Source organism: Python bivittatus, unplaced genomic scaffold, assembly GCF_059951505.1.
Source record: "Python bivittatus isolate LINGU-HERP-01145 unplaced genomic scaffold, Pbiv_v1 ctg000610_np1212, whole genome shotgun sequence".
NCBI lineage: Eukaryota > Metazoa > Chordata > Lepidosauria > Squamata > Pythonidae > Python > Python bivittatus.
In genome coordinates, this window is record NW_028277088.1 from 1928058 (window position 1) to 1952202 (window position 24145).

At 44.4% G+C, this 24145-nt stretch overlaps 2 protein-coding genes across 3 annotated transcripts in view; one reads left to right on the forward strand and one right to left on the reverse strand.

Moving 5' to 3' along the window:
- PTH1R (parathyroid hormone 1 receptor) overlaps positions 1-24145 on the reverse strand; it is a 109273-nt gene that overhangs the window by 39146 nt on the left and 45982 nt on the right. Inside the window, exon 2 of one of the 2 annotated variants that reach the window (XM_088150731.1) lies at positions 12024-12129. The exons of the other annotated variant lie outside the window; for it this stretch is intronic. Coding sequence (XP_088006857.1) covers positions 12024-12129 — 106 coding nt within the window. The remainder of the gene's footprint in view (positions 1-12023; positions 12130-24145) is intronic. 2 annotated transcript variants of the gene reach the window in all.
- LOC148214548 (uncharacterized) lies at positions 12995-14514 on the forward strand (the record flags this gene model as incomplete). Its single annotated transcript, XM_088150733.1, is given in 1 exon segment — positions 12995-14514. A coding segment is annotated over 1 exon segment (1467 nt), but the record flags the coding sequence as incomplete, so codon positions are not given.

Consider the following 24145-nt stretch of genomic DNA (forward strand, 5'->3'; position numbering starts at 1 on the left):
TGCCTGTTCACAGTTATGACGGTGATGAAAAAGTCACTTGGCGACCCATCCTCACGCTTATGACCTTCGCAGGTCTGCAAAGCCAAGGAAAGCTGAAGTCAGATCATAAGCACGGCCACAGTTTCACTGAGCCACCACTTCACTTTATGACTGAGTTGTCAGTCCCAATTATGGTGGCTAAACGAGGACTCTCTCTCTCTTTCTCTCTCTCTCTCATTGTCTATCATCTATCTATATTTTCTATTGCATTTTAATTTTTGTTACCCACCTGAAGTTGCATTGTTGAGATGGGTGGCTATATAAATTGCTATATATAAATAACATTGTTTTTGCTTTAAAATCTTCCAGGCAATGGGATTCTGGCCGATCAGGATCACAGAGTGATTCCAACAGGGGCCCTCGGCAAAGCCAGGGAACGAAGCGAAAACGTCACTAAACCAGTCCAGAGTTCCATTCAAGACAAATGTACGTTTTCACCCTCTCTAAACAATTCAATAATAATGAAAAATTGGGAAAAGGGACCCTGCACGCCTGTGCTGAAATCATAATTGGTTTGGTCGACTTAGCTTCATTCCGGTGCGTAACCTGCTTCCCCAAATCATTAGCAAACTGCAGGTCGCTTTTTAATTTTCTTTAACAGGACGCGACTTATTTGTTCAGTACAGGACTGCAGGTTAACCTTATTAAGAGGAGTTCATGCTATTCACTTAAACTGAGTTTTGATTTGGGGCCACCTTCTACTTTTCGAAGCGTGACGCTCTGCCTGAACGCGTCTCTGAAGCTGGAAAGAGTTATGTGGACCTCCTGCAGAAAAACGCCCGCGTCAAACAAAGCAAGGAACGGGTATTCCAAATAATTATTTTATTTTATTATTTATTAAACGGATTGGCCACCCGACTCTCCGCAACTCTGGGTGGTTTTAGAAACGCAGACCCTAAAAGAACCAGCTTTTCCATGCCGACGGGGCTGAGCCAAACACCCCAAGCCAGACAGAACCACAACTATACATTTAGGGACGTCGGTGATCAGGAGAAAACAGGGGAAGGAGAGAGATGAACTCAAGAGTGGATATTAAAGGCTGCAGGAGTTGATAGGAAGAAAAAAGAAAACTCATAGCAGACGAAACGATAGCCAAACGCTCAACGCTACTGGTGCGTCTGTGTGAAATTTTCAATTCTTTTGTAAGTGAAAAGTAAGTATCAGATGACCCGAGGCCTGCAACTGTATTAAAACAGCTCTTGGTAGCCATAAGGGCTAATCACAAATGTTGCTGGAGAAACGGGCAGCCGAGGAATTTACTCTTAGGGTAAATTTATATTCCACCCTTTCTCTAAGACAGTGTTTCTCAACCTTGGCAACTTGAAGATGGGTGGACTTCAACTCCCAGAATTCCCCAGCCAGCTGTGCTGGCTGGGGAATTCTGGGAGTTGAAGTCCACCCATCTTCAAGTTGCCAAGGTTGAGAAACACTGTTGTAAATGCCCATAAGATCCCCTTCTCCACTTCCTCTCTACAGCGACAACCCTGCACAGTATATTGGCCTGAGAAAGCAAATTTCTACAGGAGGGGATAAATCTGAGCCTAAAACAGTCCCATCCTTAATGCAATGCTAGAACGGGTTTCAGATATCTGGCCAACCTGCACCGAAGTGCTCAGGCCGACATGATTTTTTGCAGAAAAGATGCATTAGGAATGGTTATGCAAACATTTTTCAATTGTTTTTTTAACGTCCCAAACAGGCAGAAACGGGATGGAACAAATTTAGTACCGGAAGAAAGGCAAATTGAGAGGAACGCAAATTGTTCCAGATGGAAGGCTCCTAGTGCGATCAATTAAAAGGCATTCTAAAACAATTAGGCCTTTCTGCTAATGGGTTTGGGGTGGGAAGAAGAAGTGGGAAAATGCAGGAAGGTTTAACAGATGGGAACCAGGTATCTCTGGACCGACTGTCAAATCCGGTGGAGGATCAGAGGGCTTGCACACTCCTTCGAGAGCAAACAGGCCAGTTAAAAAAATGTTGGAGCTTTCTATGGTTCTTCCTTCCTTCCTTCCTTCCTTCCTTCCTTCCTTCCTTCCTTCCTTCCTTCCTTCCTTCGGGTGCATTTCTTGGATTTAAGAGAGACTGCAGTTCCAAAGGCTGCAAAAAAACTTCCCCCTTTGTACCAGATAATGCTTCCTGAGTAAAACATGGATGAGTCCTTCCAACTGGGAATCAAATACCAAATGTCATCAAACATCAAGGTCACCCAGGGAGTTTCCATGGCTGTGGATGGACTCGAAACCAGGCCTGTCTATTCTTCCGGCAACCTTAACCCTAACCACTGTGCCACACTGCCCTCAGAATCATCATCGTCATCCTCTAACAACTGGAAGAACATGCCTAATTCAGAAGGACAAGAAGGGAAATACGCCTGGAGACTACAGACCCATGACTTGTTTGCCAACCCTATGCAAGCTACTTACGGGCCTCATTGCAAATCAAATCTATAGCTATTTGAAAAGGAGCGATTTACTCCCCATAGAAGAAAAAGGGTGCTGCACAAATTCGAGGGGAACGAAGGACCAGTGATTGATTGGCAAGTTGGTTTTGAAGAATTTAAAAAAAAAGAACAATTTGTTTATGGCTTGGATAGGTTATAAAAAGGCATTCAATTCTGTTTCCCATAGCGGGATTGAGAAATGTCTCCACATTTTTGGAATCGGCAGAAATCTTTGGCAATTGATGAATATTTCAATGAAGCTTTGGCGAACGAAGCTGACGGCTAACGGGAAAGAGTCAGGAGAAGTCGATATCAAACGGGGAATTTTCCAAGGTGACTGCTTACCGTCTTTACTTTTTCCACAATCAATGGTCCCATTGACCACTGTTTTGAAGAAGACAAACTGCGGATATGAATTGGCTAAAAAAGGATGACAAATTTCGCCTTTACTCTCTATGGATGATTTAAAATGATTTGGAAAAACGAAGGCTGAACTGGATTCCCTGTTCAAAAGCACAAAAGAATTCAGCAAAGACATTGGAAAGCCGTAAAGGCAGGCGAAATTGTTGAAGATGATGGAATCCAGCTTGAGGAAGACGATTTGATAAAGGCAGTAGCCCCAGAAGAAGACTATGAATATCTGGGAGTTTTGGAAGCTCTCGATGTATTACAGAACCAAATTAAAGAAAGTACTTCTACCAAATACGTCAAACAAGTTCGAAAAATTTTGAAATCCAAGTTAAAGGTGGAAACATCATTAAAGCTATCAATACCCAGGCAGTCCCGTTATTCGATATACGGCTGGAAGAGTTGACTGGACCCAGATGGAACTCCATAACTTGAATCGGAAAACAAGAAAACGAATGACAATGCGCCATGCTTTGCACCCAAAAAGTGATATTGATCGGCTGTATTTGACAAGAGCCGAAGGGGGCAGAGGACTCCTACAGGTAAAACCAACTGTGGAGGAAGAAAAGCATGACTTGAATGACTACATCAAGAAACCTGAAGAGCCCTTATTGAAGGAAGTCAATCGAGGAAAGTTTTGAAAAGAACTAAGGTGAAGGCTGAGCCTAGAAAAGAAAATTGAAAACTGATTTGTTGATTGGAAGAACAAGCCAATGCATGGTTGACACTTGAAGGCTCTAGAACAGGGTTCCTCAACCTTGGCAACTTTAAGATGGGTGGACTTCAACTCCCAGAATTCCCCAGCCAGCCTTGAAAAGGCTGAAAAGGATGAAACCGCTGATCATTCGATCAGTGGCTGCAGCAAAATTTCACAAACGGACTCTAAGCAGCGGCATGACTGAGTCGCCCAAATTATTCCTTGGAAACGTTGCCAGAGATTTGGGTCTGAATGCAGCAAGAACCGCGGGGACCCTCCAGCGGGGAAGGCTTTGGAAAAGGAGCGGGCTAAGATCTCATGGGACGCTGAGATCCCAACAGACAGGCACCGTGTTCGTAACATGCCTGATCGATCTAACAGACTTTGAAAAGAAGAAAGTCTGGTTCATTGATGTGGCTATACTGGGTGGTGCTCGGATTGAGGAAAAGCAATCCAAAAAAATTATGAAATACCGGGACTTGCAGATCAAAGTTGAATGCTTATGGAAAAAGAAATACCAATCGTGGTTGGAGCCTTCCAAGCAATGCCTAAAGGTCTCCCTCAATATCTGGAAATGTTGGATTTATCAGACCCGAATACCCTAATTTTACAAAAAATCCTAGCAGTTCCTGCTAGGAACTGCCTATATCCTCGGATGCTTCCTTAATCATTCTTAGGTCCTTGGTTAGGACTTGAATTATTAGGCTCCTACCAGATTGAATTTAATTGCAATTACCCATAATAATAATATTATAATAATTCAACATTCATAGTTAATAATATTGGCAATATGACATAATTATTAACAGACAGTTAGACAGTTCATCGTTTCAATGTAATGATATGGCAATATATTATTATTTATTAATTCTAAATAAGAAATACTTCTATTGAACAAAATAATATAATACTGTTACTTATTATTTACTATTTAAACACGTATTATTTCCAATGCATTGTAATCATGTACAATAATTATTATTGTAATAATAATAATTGCCCTAATATTAATAATATTATTGCAATAATAATCGTAGCAAGGCAGATCGCACACCCTTTAGGCACCCTCCAGATGAACGGGGATTGTTCATGCCAAGACATTTCATTGTTTTAATGTAATAATACAGCAATATATTATTATTATTATTTATTAAACCTAAGTAATAAATACTCGTATTGATGAATAAATAATATAATACTGTTACTTATTATTTACTATTCAATCATATGGTTTATTTACAGTGCACTGTAATCATGCACAATGATTATTACTGCAGTAATGATGATAATAATTGCCATAATATTAATAATAATAATAATATTATGGCAGTCATAATCAGAGCGAGGCGGATCACGCGCCCTTTGGGCACCCTCCAGAGGAGCCCAAGGTCTGCAGCCCGCCAGGGACCGGTCTCCAGGTTGCCCCACTGGGCTTGTGGGCTGCAGAAAGCGATCCCCTTGCCTACGTAGCATAGCGCATCCCTGAAGCCACCTTGCTTGAATTATGAGTTCGTTTAAAAAAAACAGCCCGGGCCACTTTTTTAGCATTCTTCTGAAGTGTCTTTATTTCCTCTTAATTAACTGTGACTTCATTTCCAGCGTCTCATTAGCTCAAGCTAACTGGTTCCAGACGACGCGGGTCTGCTGCCCTCCGAGGCTGAAGCTGCCGAGAAGGACCTCCCGTTGGGTGCAGAACTTTCTCTCTCCCTTCCGCCGGCCTCGGAGCGCAGAGGAGACCGGGGGCCGAGCGACGCCCCCGGCCGTCCCCCCACGGCCCCGTCGGAAAGCGGGAAGCCGCGGGATTCAAGGGTGCCCCACCCAGGAACTACGGTAGCTCTTGGAGTAATGAACATCCCCTCTTCCTTTGATGGAAAAAGGGAACAAAATGGATCGCCTGTTCCTCCCCCCACACATGTCTTCAGCCAGTCCGCAGCCTGGAGGGGGCAGAGGACGGGCCAGAGGTGTCCACAGGGAGGGTCAAAAAAGTCAAGATGGTGTCCTCGATCATGCCGTTCAAGCCCGCCTCCTTTTTATCGGCATCACACATGTGATATAGATTAAAAAGGGGTGAGCTTCAGTTGCATGGTCCCAGATGTCATCTTGACTTTTTTGACCCCCCCCCCCCCATACAGAGGCTCTGAGCAAGACATTTCCTGCCAAAGTTTGCAGGGAGGTCCAATCAGAAGAAACCATGCTAACTAGGAAAGATACCTCAGGCTGAAAGCAAACATTCAGCCACCGTGGGTTAGTTGTTGACTTTTATGTCTTCGTTGGATTTATATCTTTCCGATGCTAGTCCAAGCCTTCCCCACGTGGTACCCCACCCAACATTGCTCAAGAAAGAAGAGGTGGGGAATCTATTTCTTCTTTTGAAGTAGGGTCTCTTTCAAGTCAAACCAGAGACTTTGGAGTCAATTCTGTTGACTTCATGGGCACATCTGTGTCCTCTTTTTGTCACCGCTTTTTTCCGGAATAATTTTTGACTTTCTGGCCTAGCCTGCAGCCCCGTGATTTCCTTGTGGTCTCCCATCCAAAGTGCAACCCGGGCCAATCTTGCTGAGTGTCAGCCAGGCCCTGCCATTCTGGTTGGTCTTTTTTTTTCTTTTATTATATTCTGGGGTAGAAAGAGCTCGGAAGAAACCCCTGCATTGGAAGCTTGCAGGCCAATAAATTGATCTAAGAAGAAATCACTAGGGACTTCCTTCGAGTAGGTGGGATTCGGGCCTTGGGAAAATAAGCTGAAAAGGATATTTCACTTGGTTTGAACAAACAAACTTTTGTTTTTTAATGGATGTTTGCATAACCAAGAGTCTCAGGCTTCTTGACAGAGAAACCCCAAACTTCCAAGAGGCGTAAAGGGGAAATATTTGCCGGGTGGCTGAAAGCATGTCCTATTGTTTCAAGAAAGAACAGCTGCAGGATCAAGCAGGGCCAAGAGTGTCTTGCACACGCACCCCCACCCCCTCGCACGCTCGGCAAACTCACTAATCCAGCTCTCTCTTTCGGCTCAGCTCATCTGGCACCAATTAGGAGACTCCAAAAATAGCAAAGAAATGAAACCTATCAGCCTCTTTTCCTGGAGGAGGAGCACTTGGTGAACACGGCATTGGATGCTCCCTGTGCTCCTCCAACCCCCCCGCCCCGCCTCCCCCAGGTCTGGCCTCTCCCTTCCTTAGATGTTGGAGGCCTGATTTCTTCAGGGAACATCCCCCTCCCGCACGGGATTGCCAACTGATGCAGCGGACAAGGCTTCTCTGGCGGCTGCGTCCTTAACTGTATCACAAATTAACAGCAACGGTCTGTCCACTCACGTGCCTATTAATTGGTGGGGTTCAAGCAATGATATATTGGCTTGCAAGATTAGAGATCTTAGTTTGCATAGAACAGCCTGAATCCTGTTTGGGATTATAGAAGGAAGTTCCTGCCTTTTAGGATTGACTATCAACAGTGAAAGAACCAGAGTCAAGAAATACAACACAGACTAGTACTTGGAAGAGCAGCCATGAAGGCCTTGGAAAAGATATCCAGATGCCATGATGGGTCTGTATCTTCAGCGATCAAAACTTTGCAAGCCACAGTCTTCCCTGCGACCTTCTATGGAAGTTGGACTTTTTTGAACTTGGGTGTTGGAGAAGACTCCTGAGAAGACTGTGGACTGCCAAGAAAACAACCTGATGGATCCTGGAACAACTCAACCCAGAGTTCTCACCCGAGGCAGAAAGGACCAGGCTCACATGATCCAACTTTGGGCACATTATGGAAGGGTTCAGCTCCCTTGAGAGTCTACAGTGCTGGGAAAGGTGGAAGGGAAAAGAAGAGGGCAACCAGCAGAAAGACAAAGGGACTCAATTAAAGGGTGACAGGTGAACAGTTGGAAGGCCTGAAGGGCCAGGCTGGGGAGAGATCACCCTGGAAAAGGTCTGTCTATGGGTTGCTAAGAGTCAGCTTGACCTGATGGCACACTGTCAACCCTTCAGTGCAAAGACCCAGCTCCCTTGAGAAGTCCATCATCCTGGGAAAGGTGGAAGGAAAAAGAAGAAGAGGAGGACCAGCAACAAGGACTCATCTATGGTGGTGATGGGTGCACTGTTGGAAGGCTTGAAGGACCAGGTTGAGTACAGATCATCCTGGTGAAGATCTGTCTATGTGGTTGCTAAGAGTTGACAGCAACCTGACAGCAATCAGTCACTCAATCAATCAATCAACTCATCAATCAACCAAAACTGGGCTGTGGTTGTGTTTGTGTCACCCTGGCCCAAATAACTGGATCAGTCCTTTCTCTAAGCAGAGAATGCTGTGTGTGGCATAGGTGTGACTAAGACTGGTAACCTGGTCTATACCTTCTCTATTTTACTAAAAAAGCATTACGTGAAAACATCCATTAACCAAAGCCATAATGGGTGGCAAAGATGTTTATGGTCCCACCTGGGGACCATCATGGTATAAGGAACATAAGATGAGAGAATGGTTCAGAGCATGAATCCGTGTATGAAATCAAAGAAAGAAAAGAGAAATGTTGTGTATGTCTGTGAAATTAGGAAAAGGGAACAGGGGCAATAAATCTGAACGAAGGTGGTCTGATCTTGGGGAATGAGATTGATGGAAACTTGCAACAGACTAAAAATAAAGGTTGATTTATGAATGGAGGGGCTAAAAGGTATGTCAGAAAATTTGAATTGGGGTCATCTAGGTTGTAACTGGCTATGAAAGTAAGATCCCACAGGCTAGTGAAGGTTGCATATAAGGCTCTAGTGCAGTGTTTCTCAACCTTGGCAACTTTAAGATGTGTGGACTTCAACTCCCAGAATTCCCCAGCCAGCTGTGCTGTGCTGGCTGGGGAATTCTGGGAGTTGAAGTCCACACATCTTAAAGTTGTCAAGGTTGAGAAACACTGCTCTAGTGAATAGTGATAATGAAAGAATCACATATGAGTTTTAGGAAGAACTATGCAATATTTTGAATTAATGTCACCTGGGGTAAAATTATTCTGCTACGTGATATGAATAAATGAACAGAAAGGAGAGCACAGAGGACAGAAAAAGTGACTGGGTCACTCAGAGATCCAAGAATGAAGGAGAAGGGGGATTATTTGGGAAGTCACTGCCTAGAAAATGTTTCACTGCTGGGAACACACGTTTGAGGATAAGCCTGTAGATACACATGGCAAAGGAATGTTTATGAATCTAAAAACACATTGGTTTGATTAGCTTGAGAGAATTCATGGAGGTTACAAGACAGATCTGAGGTTCCAAATGTGGGACACTTTTCTGGAATTGTCCAAGTTGGATATTGGGAAAAAAATGGGCTCAGCAGGAAAGAATTGCAAAAAGAATAAATGTGAAGGTAGAATGACTGCCGGAAGAGAAAACAGAAATCCTGTATTAAAATGTATGAGAAGATGAATTAATCTCCCAGCAGAAGGAATGGAAGAGTTGATGGGAGGAAAGCGGAGAGAGACATAAAAAACAGGCCTGGGTCTCAGGAGGGGGGGCTGAGCCCATACGTTGGTCGTATTAACTTGTGACTGATGGATCTGTTTTTATCTTGGCTGCTGTTTTATGTGTGCTGTTCTTGTTTTTTCTATTTTTTAAAAAATCCTTCTATATTTTCTTTTGATGCTGGCAGCCCCCCCGAGTCGTGGACTTATTTATTTATTTGCATAGCCACCTATTTCATACAAGGACTCCGAGCGGCTCACGACAACCCATAAAACGTAGTTAAAAACTTATCCTTCTCCCCAGGTGCCAGACCAGACATCCTCGCAGCTCAACCCCCATCCTAGCCCAATGCTTGGGGGCAGAGCCAGGTCTTCACACCCCCCTGGAAGGCTAAAAGGGAAGGGGTCCCTCGGATCTCCAGTGGGAAGCTATTCCAAAGGACTGGGGTGGCCATTGAGAAGGCACATCTCCGAGGTCCCATCAGATGGCAACATTTAAGGGAGGGGACCGGGAGCACGCCCACCCTATCTAGCCTAGTAGGACGGGCAGATACCTTCAAGGAGGGTGGCCATATAAATGGACATGGATGGCCATATAAACTGACCTAATAAAGAAATAGATGCATTCTATGACAGAGCGCCACTGAAGGATGAGGAAGGGGCTTGAAATCTGAAAAAGGGCCTTCGTGGAAAGAGGAAGTGAAATGATGAACTGAAAGTGGCTGTGGATGAGGAAAAATTGCATGCAAAAGTGCTCAGGGTAAGAGACAGATATGCACATAAAGAGAAAGGGAGTTGCAAAGAATTTAGCCAGGAAACAGGAAAACGGTTAGAATTAAAGGAAGCAAAGAGAATACAGAGAGATTTTGATGGAAATAAAATGGGGGATGAGGGTTAAACAAGGACTTTTCAGCAGAGTCCATGGAATTAAAAATAACATGATCTGAAGTGAAGGAAGGCTGGAAGGAGCTTTTCTGAGATTTGCACCAGAATGAGAACAGTATGTCAAAGAGTGATATTGAAACATGCTACAAATGCATGCTGGCTGGGGAATTCTGGGTGGTGAAGTCCACCCATCTTCAAGGTTGAAAAGCACTGCTGTCCGTGTTAGAGTCCAAGGAAAAAAAAATGATGCAAGGGAAGTCATAAATGCTGTGTGAAAATATTGAAAAATGGTCCGGCTGACGGTGCTGATGAGGGCACTGGAGACTGGGTAAAATAAGGGTGTGGTTTCCTTACAAAGGGGCTGCGTGGCACGTTTGATGTGCACGGATGAAGGCTGCGTCTGGGCCGGTTCCCCAGCGCAAAGGGAACATTAGGAACCACGAACGCCAATGCTCTGGGGGACGTGTGCATAAAGAGCGCCTGGGAGAGGACTGGCCAGATGGAGAAGGACGTGAGCCTATTCGCCTTACTCTACGCTTCCGCTCCATCATCCCCGCATGCAATACACTTTCGTTTCCTCCGTCGTCTGTTTCACGGTGATCTGCCGAAGAACACAAGTCTAGTGCGCTCACTCCCTGCCTGGCAAAGAAGCTGCACGGCCCTTCCCAGGTTTCGCTAATCGCCACTTCTCGTACCTGTCGATCAAGGTTCAGCCCCACGCCTTCCAGGGCAGCTCAGCAGCCCCCCGCCCCCCCACCTCTGCTGACTCGAACTCGGCTTGTGATCAGCGACCTCAGTCCTTTCCACAAGTCAGATGGCCAAGCCATGGATTTCCCCCTCGCGTACCGGTGCATGACTTCGTTGTCCTAAACGAAGAACTCTGCGTTTGCTTTTGCTGAGTTTTATCCTGCGCCTTTTGCTAAATTTAGGATCGCTATGAATTGTGATTGTGTCTTCTAGGGATTAGCCGTGCCACCCCATTTTGGGCTGTTGTGTTATCTCACTGCTCCAGGGGCTCATAAAAACGTGGAAAAGGAGGAGACCCAGGACCCAACTTATTCTCTGAAGGTTTCAGCAACAGGTCAAGCATAATTAAGCCAACATTAACTTGGATGTCAGCAAAATTGAGAGAAATCCTCCAGTTCATTCCTTAGAGCAGTGTTTCTCAACCTTGGCCACTTGAAGATGGGTGGACTTCAACTCCCAGAATTCCCCAGCCAGCATGCCAACTAGGGAATTCTGGGAGTTGAAGTCCACCCATGGGGCTGGGGAATTCCAGGACTTGAAGTCTACATGTCTTTATGTTGCCAAGGTTGAGAAACACTGCCTTAAGAGTCTATATTTAGGAGAACAGATGGGGGCATCCACAGGACAGGGTCAAAATCTTCAAGATGGCAGGCGTTGAATTGTGGTCCGAGCTTCCCCCCTGTAGATGTGTACGATTGGTCTGCCGCCTTGCAGATTTTGAACCTGCCCTCTCCACCGCCATCGCTGAGAGCAATTGTGCAAAAAACCCATTAAGAGTATATAAAGAAAGCCGGAATAGTTAAGAGGGAGGGGAGATGATGGATTTGTTAAGATTTGTTGCAAAGACGGTTGGAAGTCATCTACTTTAGTTTCTTTAGTTATTTCTCTCTCTTTTTTCTTTTTTCTTTTGGCCCTTTCTTTTCTTTTCTCTTTCTTTCTGTTCTCTTCCCTTTTTTCTTCATTAGATTTGTATTTTACTTATAAAAAAAAGTTGGGCATTTTTTTTAAAAGAGTATATCAAAAAAGCAAAAAGACAGGTTGCATTTATGATAGCATCCGTCCTCCGATCAGGAGACAGAGGAACATCCAGTGCAGTGTTTCTCAACCTTGGCGGCTTGAAGATGTGTGGACTTCAACTCCCAGAATTCCCCAGCCAGCAGAGCTGGCTGGGGAATTCTGGGAGTTGAAGTCCACACATCTTCAAGCCGCCAAGGTTGAGAAACACTGATCCAGTGGGAGCAAGAGGGAGTCCCTGGCTTGCTCTCTCAGTTCCTACCACCTTCTAGTGTTCAGTGGGAGAAATGCTGCAGAAAATCAATGTGTCTGAAATTGCACCCAACAGCAGGTTGGCTTGGAAGATACACACTCACCTGGCACGTGGGGCCTTTTAGCGTTTACATGCATCTCACACTTTGCTTTGGCTTTTAACAGAATCATGATCTGTTCCTCCTTAGTTAACACGTCATCTCGATCCTCCTGTGGGAAAAACAGCGCATGAAATCCAGATTGCAGAGCTCGTTTCTATTACTTTATAAGTACTTTATAAATTGGTTGAGAGTCTTTTTTGGGGGTGGGGAGGGGGGGTATGCTAATATTTATTTATTTCAATCAGTTAAGTCCTGCTTTCCTGCCCAGAGACCCTTAAGTGGGATCAGAATTAGAAACACGAGGGGCTCCATAAAAACAGTTTTAAAAGTTTCCCTCTGCTTGACGTTGACTCCTGGTGACCTGCTATAATACGGAATTGGTTCAGTTAAAATCCCTATTCATTTTCTTGCAACATTTTGCCAAAGCATTTTCCATAACTCTTATGTGGAAAGTATTTGATGTGTAACCCAGGGCAATTTTAAGAGGCAGAAGAAGTGCTTGGAGATAATGTTTTTCTCTACAGTGATGATTTATTAGATATTTGTAATCTCACTTTGCAGAAGGTGAGGGGGACACTCTATATCTAGTGAAGTAATTTAAGCTTCTAGTTAATTGAGTTCATGCAGAATGCTCAATTCTTAACATTGCATGCAAAACCGTAACAGGCATACCTGTTTAATGGTGATTCTGTCTGTCTACCTAACTCACGTCTTAGCATCCTATTTCCCTAAATCTCTCTCTTTCTCCCTCTCCCTCTCCATCCATATCTTTATCCATCCATCCATCCATCCATCCATCCATCCATCCATCCATCCATCCACTCATCTATCATTTATCTGTATATCCATCCATCCACTCCTATCATTTATCAATATATCCTTTATCATTATCTATCTATCCATCCATGGTTCATGGGGTCACGAAGAGTCGGACACGACTTAACGACTAAACAACAACAAAACAAAAAATCTATCCATCCATCCATCTTTATCTCTCTTTCTCCGTTTCTCCATCCATCCATCCATCCATCCATCCATCCATCCATCCATCCATCTTTATCTCCCTTTCTCCCTTTCTCCATCCATCCATCCATCCATCCATCCATCCATCCATCCATCCATCTTTATCTCCCTTTCTCCCTTTCTCCATCCATCCATCCATCCATCCATCCATCCATCCATCCTCTCTTTCTCCATCCATCCATCCATCCATCCATCCATCCATCCATCCATCCCTCTTCTATCCATTAATTTATCCATCCACTCATCTATCATTCATCTATATATCCTTTATCATCTATCCATCCATCCATCCATCCATCCATCCATCCATCCATCCATCCACTCATCTATCATTTATCTGTATATCCTTTATCATCCATCCATCCATCCACTCCTATCATTTATCAATATATCCTTTATCATTATCTATCTATCCATCCATCCATCTTTATCTCTCTTTCTCCGTTTCTCCATCCATCCATCCATCCATCCATCCATCCATCCATCTTTATCTACCTTTCTCCCTTTCTCCATCCATCCATCCATCCATCCATCCATCCATCCATCCATCCATCTTTATCTCCCTTTCTCCCTTTCTCCATCCATCCATCCATCCATCCATCCATCCATCCATCCATCCCTCTTCTATCCATTAATTTATCCATCCACTCATCTATCATTCATCTATATATCCTTTATCATCTATCCATCCATCCATCCATCCATCCATCCATCCATCCATCCATCCATCCACTCATCTATCATTTATCTGTATATCCTTTATCATCCATCCATCCATCCACTCCTATCATTTATCAATATATCCTTTATCATTATCTATCTATCCATCCATCCATCTTTATCTCTCTTTCTCCGTTTCTCCATCCATCCATCCATCCATCCATCCATCCATCCATCTTTATCTCCCTTTCTCCCTTTCTCCCTTTCTCCCTTTCTCCATCCATCCATCCATCCATCCATCCATCCATCCATCCATCCATCCTCTCTTTCTCCATCCATCCATCCATCCATCCATCCATCCATCCCTCTTCTATCCATTAATTTATCCATCCACTCATCTATCATTCATCTATATATCCTTTATCATCTATCCATCCATCCATCCATCCATCCATCCATCCATCCATCCATCCATCCATCCATCCTTTATCTCTCTTTCTCCCTTTCTCCATCCATCCATCCATCCATCCATCCATCCATCCATCCATCTCTCTCTCTCTTTCTCTCTTTCTCCATCCATCCATCCATCCATCCATCCATCCATCCATCCATCCATCCCTCTTCTATCCATTAATTTATCCATCCACTCATCTATCATTCATCTATATATCCTTTATTATCCATCCATCCATCCATCCATCCATCCATCCATCCATCCAACCATCCATCCATCCATCCATCCCTCTTCTATCCATTAATTTATCCATTCACTCATCTATCATTTATCTATATATCCTTTATCATTATCCCTCCCTCCCTCCCTCCCTCCCTCCACTCACTCTCTATTTTTCAACTACACTTCAATATAAAAACCACCCAGATGGCTTCAGAGACAGATAATAAAACTACAGTCACAGCCATAAATAAATTGGTAAAATAAAACAGCAAAAGTAGACGAGCAATTAGAATAAAATGATACTTCCTAAAGTGTCAGTGAAATTAGCCATTGCATGAACAAGCTGTCCATTTCATGCTATGAAGTCACGCCACTGAGTGCAATGAGTTTTTCTTCGATAAGTGGACAAAATTACAGTCTGTTTTAGGAAAAGGCGGTGAGAGTTACCCATTTAATGCCAGTCGAACATGCAGTTTTTCTCTATTTTGTGAAGAGGCAGGATTCCTCAAGAAGGCCGGTGCCACGATACCTGCATGGCAGAACTTTCTCTCCAACAGTTTTCTTTTTGGATCACTTAATCCAGGTTTTCTCAACCTTGGCAATTTTAAGATGGGCGGACTTCAACTCCCAGAATTCCCCAGGGAATTCTGGGAGTTGAGGTCCACACATGCTGGCTGGGGAATTCTGGGAGTTGAAGTCCGCCCATCTTAAAGTTGCCAAGGTTGAGAAACACTGACTTAAAGAGAGGCAATATGCCTGTGAGTTGGGTTGCAATCCATGAGACATCATATTTCACAAATGGATAAAAAAATCAACATGGTTGCAGTTCTGAGCTTTGTGTAAGTGTAAAGTGATTCCTGCCCCCTTGTTTCTTCTCCTTCCCAGTTTAAACTTTAGCTCTCGTGCCCCATTGCTCAGGACCCAGCCCTTTGCTTAATATCTGAAAACCAACTGAAGCCTGCAGCTGGGAATTTATTTATTTTTATTGACCGAGTATTTATATCCCACCCTTAATTAACAGACTCTGGGCAGTTCTAATCAATGAAGTGTGTAAATCAAACAGCCCATAATCTATACCACTCTTGAATCCATTCCCAACCATCTGGATTAACACAAGCTAAAATAAGACCAAGAGGTAAAAATCGGGCAGCCCAAACAATACCACGGAACCCTGAAATATCGAGTGAAATAAAACTGTTGTCACCATCATTTTTAGTAAAAATAGTGCGTGTATGTGTGTGTCTTGGGAAAAGCTGTAAAAACAATGACAAAAGAAGGGTGAAAACCAATGCAACAATACCAAAAATCACAAGGGCTCCATATGTATGATCAGCCTGAATTAATCCACTACAGGAAGGTGTCTTCACTGAAGGTTATGGACCTTCAATGGTCATCTCCTTGGGTCTCCCTGCTCCTCGTCCAGCATCTTCCCTACTGGACTATCCTGGCTTTGGGGCTGGGGTGGGGACTGGACCAGAGCCCCCAAGGAGCTTCAATGGCTGTGGGGGGGGGGGGGACTAGAACCAGGGTCTTCCTGCTTCTAGTCCAACACCTTCGCCATCACCCCACATCTTCTCTCAGATCCATAGGCAGATGGATCGTTTTACATCACATCCTGACCACATTTCGTCATAAGCTATTCCAAAGTAATGGAAGGCTTGCCTCTGACCCCCCTCCCTCCCCACTTTTTGAGGGAGGGAAACTAAAACATCCCCTCTTGGCTAAAATGTCCAGGATGGGCATCTCTTTGGAGAAGACAACCCCAGAGAGATTGTCCCAAATTGACAATCCATCCGTTTTGAGTTCTTCCATGCTTTTAAAGAAATAATCAAGTTTTTTTTTCTGGTCCTCTTATGAGGAAATGGGCATATTCTTATTTGTTTGTTCAACTGGTATAGCCACCCCTCTTGCATATGCGATTCTAACACAGTTAAAACAGATTATTTTTCCGTCCATGCCAAAATGCGCGATGCAAATAACTTTCTAAAAAAGGACTGGAAGCTTTATTTGTATGATTGATAGGCTGATCAACCAACATTTTAGCTGCTTTGTAGGGTGTCTAGGGGGAGAGGGTCAAAAAAGTCAAGATGGCAGTTGTGACCACATGATCATCTTGACATTTTTGACCCCTCCACACCGATGCTCCTGCTACTTTGCCTACTGAAAGGCCAAAGTAAACCTTAGAAAGCTATCTTTATTGGAATTCCCACCGATGGATCAACTAAAATTTTTGTGGATTAACCAACAGCACGTGAATAGGGCTGCTTTGGTTTCACTGAATCACTTCAGTAGAGATTCAGCAGGAAAAAGACTCAGGAGTTGATGGATTTTGTCTTCTGCTCACCAAAAAGCTGTTTCATGAACCTGCAAGCTAATTGTGCCTCCTTCAGTGTCTCCTAAAGGCCCTTCTCTTAAACGTTAGGTCATATGGCACCATATTTCCTTGCAACTGATTGCATTAATCAGATAAAGGGCAGAGAAACAACCGGCTCACATTTGACAGCTGCTAATGAATCCGTAAATTATGATAATAAGGGAGAAGACGACGCAGCTTTTATCTTCACTGGCTCAAGCTCCACAACATGGAGAAGAGAATCATCGGTCATGATGCGTGTTGAAAAAGAAAACCCTGATCTCTGCCTTGGGGTGGCTGTCAAGAATTCTTTTACCCAATTTCGGGGTGCCCAAGGACTGGGTGAAAACGTTTGACTTGAAATGACACCCGGCACGATTCTACATACGACTTGCCAGTCAACCCTTGAGAGCAGAAGGGAGGGAAAGGCAAGGTCTCCTAAGAGGGGTGCTCAGCTCCTGGCGATCCCATGGGCAGGGGTCCATGGCATCTTCTTGGCAACAACGTGGAAGCGCCTGATTTCTTGCTCCTTGTTACGGGGGCAGCAACCCTTCCCCAGGCTATTAAGCATCACCCTGAATCTATCTGCGTCTCGCCAAGGCCAATGCTTAGAAACCTGGCTGCAGAAGGATCTCCTTCTCCTATCATCCCCTGAAGAACGCGGTCTACTCACACAGAACAGTATGCTTGCATTCAGCACCTTACCCGGCTTTCGCGCCACCTCCCTGTTTGTGTTCCCAACAGGATGCAACCAAGAGAAACCACGCACCTGTGTGCCCCCAAAGGATGGAGATCTTTATGCCCTTCATCCATGCCATTAGCCAAACCCCCTTGGGGAGCTCCAAACGATGGCGCTGGGGCCTTTTTCGTATTTGGATGGATAAATATAATCTACGGGAAGAGTGTTTCTGAAAGCATTCCTCTTCTCTGCCCTCACAAAAAGACCATGAGGTTAGAAATGCGAGGTGCCCCATCCTTTGCGATGTCCCACCAGCTACCCGACATTCCGCCTTCCGTGTGGCACCACCCTGCCATCGCCAGCGTCCCAGCGAAATCCCCAAACAAACATTGCCCCTTGGGCCCTGGGGGGTTGGGGAGGCACAAGCACCCTCTCTCACTCTGCGTCTCTGACCACAACCCCACACAGCCCTGTCTCCTGAACATCATCCCCGCCACTGGACCGAGATGAGGCTGCTGAATGAAAAAAAGATGGGCAGGTCGTGCCTCCCCTCCCAAAAGAGCACAATTCTGAATGCATCAGGAGCGGAGGGAGGCTTGAGGGTGACTTGTGCCAAGCTGAATAGTTTTGCAAAAATAATCTCCAAATCTCTGCTTTTGTTCATTTTCAAAATGACATTCTCAGCTTTCTGATTTTTTTTTACCCCCTCTGGCTCCTCGACCTTGCTGCTCTCCCCGCCGCATCGTTGCTGCAAATGTAAGGATTGGAGCCTCTGTTTTTTTATATAACGGAAGCACCCGGCGGGTAGGAGGGAGAAAATGGGGGCAGCAAGGCAGAGCCTGTGAATATGAACTATACCAGCTTTTCTTCTCTCTCCTACATCCCAGCCACCCAGAGCAATGGAGGGGGTAGCCTGGGGTCCGGGGCCTGGCCTTGCAATTTTGCTGACCCTCTACCACTACAAGGAAGGCCAGTTGTCCAAAGAGAGTAGGAATTTGCCCTCATGGAGGAGACCCATTTCTTCTGTCCTTGTCACTGCTTCAAGAAAGTGGGTGAGAAAATGGAATTATGGTTGAGTTCAGCCCCCTCCCCAAACGAAAAGTTGTTTGCTTGCAGACATTTCATGACCCGACTAGGGAACATCATCAGTGCTGGTGAGTGTGGGGTTTGCTCCCTGTTTATATACCGTACCTTGCCCTGCCTGTGTTGGTGGGGGAGAGGTTTTCTCCTTGGTATTTCCTTGACTAGGGTGTTGTCTTCTGCTTGACTGTTTGTCTGGTGTTAATCCCTGCTTATCTGGGTGTGCTAGAGAGGATGCGTTCTGATCTTTTGGTTTCCTTCTTGCTGGCTGGGGAATTCTGGGAGTTGAAGTCCACCCATCTTAAAGTTGCCAAGGTGGAGAAACACTGTTTTTAGACCCTGCATTAGGTCTTTCTTTTCATCCCACCCCCTTCCCTGGAAGCTTTTCTTGCGTGACATTCAGGCCAAGTTATCCTCCAGTTCCTGGGTAAATCCTGCTACTGTTTTACTACTGTAACCCCAGTGTGTCCAGCTGGCTAACAAAGATTTATTTATTTTAACGTCTTTCCAGCCGTAACCTTACAGGAAATCAGTTGCTGCAAACCACAGAGGCTTGCTTTTTTTTTCCCCCCCCCTCTCATTACAAAAATAATATCTCTTCGTTTCTTTTTTTAACGTCGCAAACCCCAAAGGTCGAAGAGTACAGACTGGATTCCTCTCCAAGATTCCAATGGTTACGAAGAGAGAGGCAATTAAAATCTTGCAGAAAAATGTGTGTATTTGCTTATCGGGTGCGTTGCCAAATAGCCTCCTACTCCCTTTTCTAAAACAATTCAGTTCTGCATAGGTCTTCATGGTTTAGAGCAGTGTTTCTCAAGCTTGTCAACTTTAAGATATGTGGACTTCAACTCCCAGAATTCCCCAGCCAGCTGTGCTGGCTGGGGAATTCTGGGAGTTGAAGTCCACATATCTTAAAGTTGACAAGTTTGAGAAACACTGGTGTAGAGGTAGGGATTCTTGCAGCCACTTTCCTCTTTAATTATTGAATTAATTTATAATTCAAAATTAATGCATTAATAAATTGATCGCCATGGGCACCCTCTTCCTTCTCCCTCCTGGATGACCCAGATTAGCGATCCTATGCTACCAGCCATCTCATTACGCAATGCCCATCCAATAATTATGGTTTAATCGGAGGGGAAGTGAAGTCAACCACGATTAAGGGATTGCAACAGAAGGTTTGCTGGGAAAGAAACACCTAAAGGGAGGGCTTCGTCCCTTTACTGTAAACGGGGGGGGGGGGGGGACCAACTGGGGAACGGCTTTGGCTGAAATTGTAGGAAATTCAGTTATTCTTTCCCCTGTGGGTCTGATTCATCCCACCCTTTTGCAGTCCGTCCATCCCTGGAAAAAAAAAAATCTTATTTTGCATGTCTTTGTATAGCTCTTAAAGATGATTTGGAAATGACATAATCGCTTACACGCAGTTGCAGTTTTTGCAAAGGAAGGACCACCTACAGGGTTTAACCGACCTGCTGGCTTCCTTCTTCGACTCTCACAGCGAAGCCCCGCGCAACAATTCTCCTCCGGGTCTTCCTCACCTTCTCCTGCAAACTGGGGAAAGGGCATTTGCCTTCTTTCAAACTGGAGGAATATTGGGAGAAATTCTTGGGGTCGGAATTGCACATTTTTAATCGTGAGGACCAGGGGGAGGTGGGAATGCTCTGTCTCTCACCCTGCAATCATTTCTCGGGGGCTTTGCACCCTCTCTAGCTTCCTGCCCTCCTGGGGCTTTCATCAAATTGCAAATGAGGCCCTTGTGGCGCACTGCTCTTCTCTACTAAACCACACACAACAGCCAAAAATAAAACAAAAGAAGAAGAATAATACCCTAGCATAGAAAGCTAGCAGGTCAAGGATATTCCTTTCTCTCTACTCTTTTGCATGCGGTGAAAAAATTCGTACAGGGAGGTTCCATCATTTGTACAGGGGTTGTTGTTCAGTCCTTAATATTTGCATTCTTAATTAATACAGCCCAGACTAATTTTTGTTCTGCAGGAAAAAAACCCTGCAACCAGGGAAGGGAAGTTTGTTTATAGAGAGAGAGAGAGAAAGAGAGAGAGAGAGAAAAAAATGAAAAGGGAAGTTTTTATATAGGGAAATGAAAAGGGAAGGATATATAAAAAAATCCCCTCTCACCCCTCTTCCCTGCGTCTTACACCCTGCCACTATGTGCTGGACTGTCTCTGAGGCCTTATACATATAAGCACCAGATCCAAAGGAGCAGGGGTCTACCACACTAGACCGGACCCAAGGGGCAGACTGTGCAGAGAGGCCTCAGAGACGGTCCAACACATAGTAGCAGGGTGTAAGATGCAGGTAGGAACAGCATACACTGAGTGGCACATCCAAGTAGCTGGCATCGTGTACAGGAACATCTGTACAGCGTATGGGCTGGACCCTCCCAAGCCCAGATGAGAGATTCCACAGAAGATTGTAGAGAATAACAGGGCTAAGATCCTGTGGGACTTCCAGATCCAGACGGACAGGCAGGTACTGGCCAATCAACCAGACATCGTGGTAGTAGACACGGAACAGAAGACAGCAGTGGTGATAGATGTAGCAATGCCAAGTGACAGCAACATCAGGAAGGAGGAGGATGAGGATCTGGAGAAGGACCAGGGCCTGAAGGAGGACCTAGAGAGGATGTGGAAAGTCAAGGCCAACGTGGTCCCAGTGGTGGGAGGAGCACTTGGGGCTGTGGCTCCTAAGCTGGGAGAGGGGCTCCCACAGATCCCAGGTACACCACCAGAGCTCTCTGTCCAGAAGAGTGCAGTGCTAGGAACAGCTCAGATCCTGTGCAGAACCCTCAAACTCCCAGGCCTCTGATAGAGGACCTGAGACTGAGGAAGACCCAGACCACCCAGAGGGGTGAGAGGGGATTTTTTAAAAAAAATAATATTTTATTGAAATTTTAAAGTTACAAAGTTAAAAGTTAGAAATGAAAAAGAAAATTGAAAATACAAATTATGAAGAAAAGGAAAAGAAAAAGTGAGATAAAGTAAAAGAAAAAGAAAAAAGATATGAAAAATAGATAACTTCCAATCTATCTTTGGTCTTAGGAATAATAAGAGTGTCATAAGTGCTAGTTTTTACTGCATTAAGTAGGAATAATTCTTTGTCAAAACATATCCCATTCCATTTATAATCTAATCTTCAAATCCCCATGTAAGCTTCACCCCACCTGCATTTTGCAAATAGTCCATCAATGGTTTCCATTCTTTAAGGTAATAGTTATCTGAGTTTTCTTTTAATAAGCAAGTCAGTTTATCATTTTCTGCCATTTCCATCAGTTTTAACAACCATTCTTGTATTGTTGGTAGTGTCTGGGTTTTCCAAAATTGTGCATAGAGAAGTCTTGCTGCGGTAATCGTGTACTGAGTAATTCTAATAAGATGTTTTCCTATTTGAAAATCCATTATCCCCAACAGGAATAATTCTGGTTTAAATGGAATCTGTGTTTGTAGTATGCTCTGCATCAAGGTTTGTATTTGAATCCAAAATTTCTTTGCAATTTTACATGTCCACCACATATGGTAAAACGACCCCTCTTGTTGGTTACATTTCCAACAAATGTTAGGGTTAGGGTTAAGGTTAGGGTTAGGGTTAGGGTTAGGGTTCCAAATGTTGGAAATTGTCCCATACATCTTTGATAGTCTTTGGGGTGTCATATACCATTGATACAACATTTTATAAAAATTTCCTTTCAAATTATAACATAAAAGTAAATTTTAATCCTTTAGACCACATATTTTCCCATTGCTGCATATGTATATTATGTCCAATACTTTTGCCCATTTAATCATGCATTCCTTAATTTGTTCGGGGTTTTTTTTTTTAATAAAATGAAAGGGAAGTTTATATGTAGGGAAATGAAAAGGCACTAACTGAGTGCATGTCTGTATGAGAGAGAGAGCTGGGGGAAGAAGGTGAAATGTAGCACCCTTGATGGAGGGCAACTGCCTTGGTTGCGAGATGCTTCAGGATTGGCAATGGTTTGGGGGGACCTCTTTGGAATTTTGAGGCATTCTCACCGACACACTCACAAAATGTCTGCCACGGTGGACCTGGCCAGCCAAAAGACATCCATGTACCAGAAAGAAAATGGTTCGGATGCCACTGCCCTCCAGTTTCCCAAAAGGTTTCTTATCTTAGGTTGGGGGATTGACTAACCAACAAAGTCTGCCTGATTTGCCATTTCCCCACGATTTTCAGTTTTTAAGGACTTTTAGGAAGCCTAGAGGACCTCAGAAGCATTTCTGGAAGTAGAAAGGATGCTGGAAAAAGGGCCGTTATTTTGCAACATCCCAGCTTCAATTCATTTGAATTTTCTTTTAGTACAGTGTTTCTCAACCTTGGCCACTTTAAGCCGTTTGGACTTCGACTCCCAGAATTCCCCAGCCAGCTGTGCTGGCTGGGGAGTTCTGGGAGTCGAAGTCCACACGGCTTAAAGTGGTCAAGGTTGAGAAACACTGCTTTAGTGAAACACAGCTAGCAATCTATTAAGAAGTGAAGCAAAGAAGAGGCAAGTATATTGATAGCCATGTCAAATTACTCATCCCAGTTTAAATTTGTCTTCTTCACCATCATCACCATCATCAAGAAAGGAGAGCAGCAGAGACCTGGGACTTTCTAAGGTCACGGGTTTCTTAAGATCCCGCAGCACCGTTTGCTGCCAGGCGTGACTTCAATGTAAAATGAGTCAGATTATATTTCTGTCTAAATGAAGGTCATTATTTCCAAATGCCACTGATCCGCCTCTGTTAAGATATGCAAATGTTATGCAGAGTTTTATCTCCCCTTCCTTTTCTTTTTTTGTGGGGGGCAGCGAGGGTTGCATCTTGCTTTTTTCCCAGGTTCTTCAGGAGAAAGAAGAACATTTTCAAACCAAGACACTTGGCTATTTCTCCTGAATGCTGTTCCCTTCATTTCATCGCTAAAAAAGAATAGATCTGGCTTGTTGGGGTGGAGCTGGGCTCCATCCTACATCGTCCAGACCAGGGTGTCCACTATGGGTCAAAAAAGTCAAGATGGCAGCTGCAACCTCACATTTAAACCATGCTCCTTTTTTACACCACACAATGAAAGCCTTGCTCCTTTTGTAAAAAAAGTGCAGTTGTGGCCATCTTGACCCCCCGCCCCCTCCCGGGACACCCTTGTCCCAGACAGTCCCTTGTTGCTCTCAGATTTCTCCCACGGGTCTCAGACATGGGGCAATTTTATCTCCCATCCCACTTTGGGATATTTGGGGAATTTTATCCCCAGCTCTACCCAAGGATGGACTTTGAAGAAGCAAGATAGGAAGGTCATTGATACTTTTGAACGTTGGTGTTAGAGAGGACTCCTGAGAATACTGTGGACAGCCATGAAAACAAACCGATGGATCATCAACAAATCAACCCAGAGTTTTCATTCAAGGCTCATATGACCAGGCTCAAATTATCCAACTTCGGTCACATTAGGTGAAGACCCAGCTCTCTGGAGAAGGCTCTGATGCTGGGAAAGGAGAGAGAAGAAGAGGACGACCAGCAGCAAGGGGGATGGACTCAGTTACAGTGACGATGGGTGCACTGTTGGAAGACCTGAAGGGCCAGGTTGGGGATAGATCAGCCTGGAGAAGGTCTAGGTGGTCACTAAGAGTCAACACCAACTTG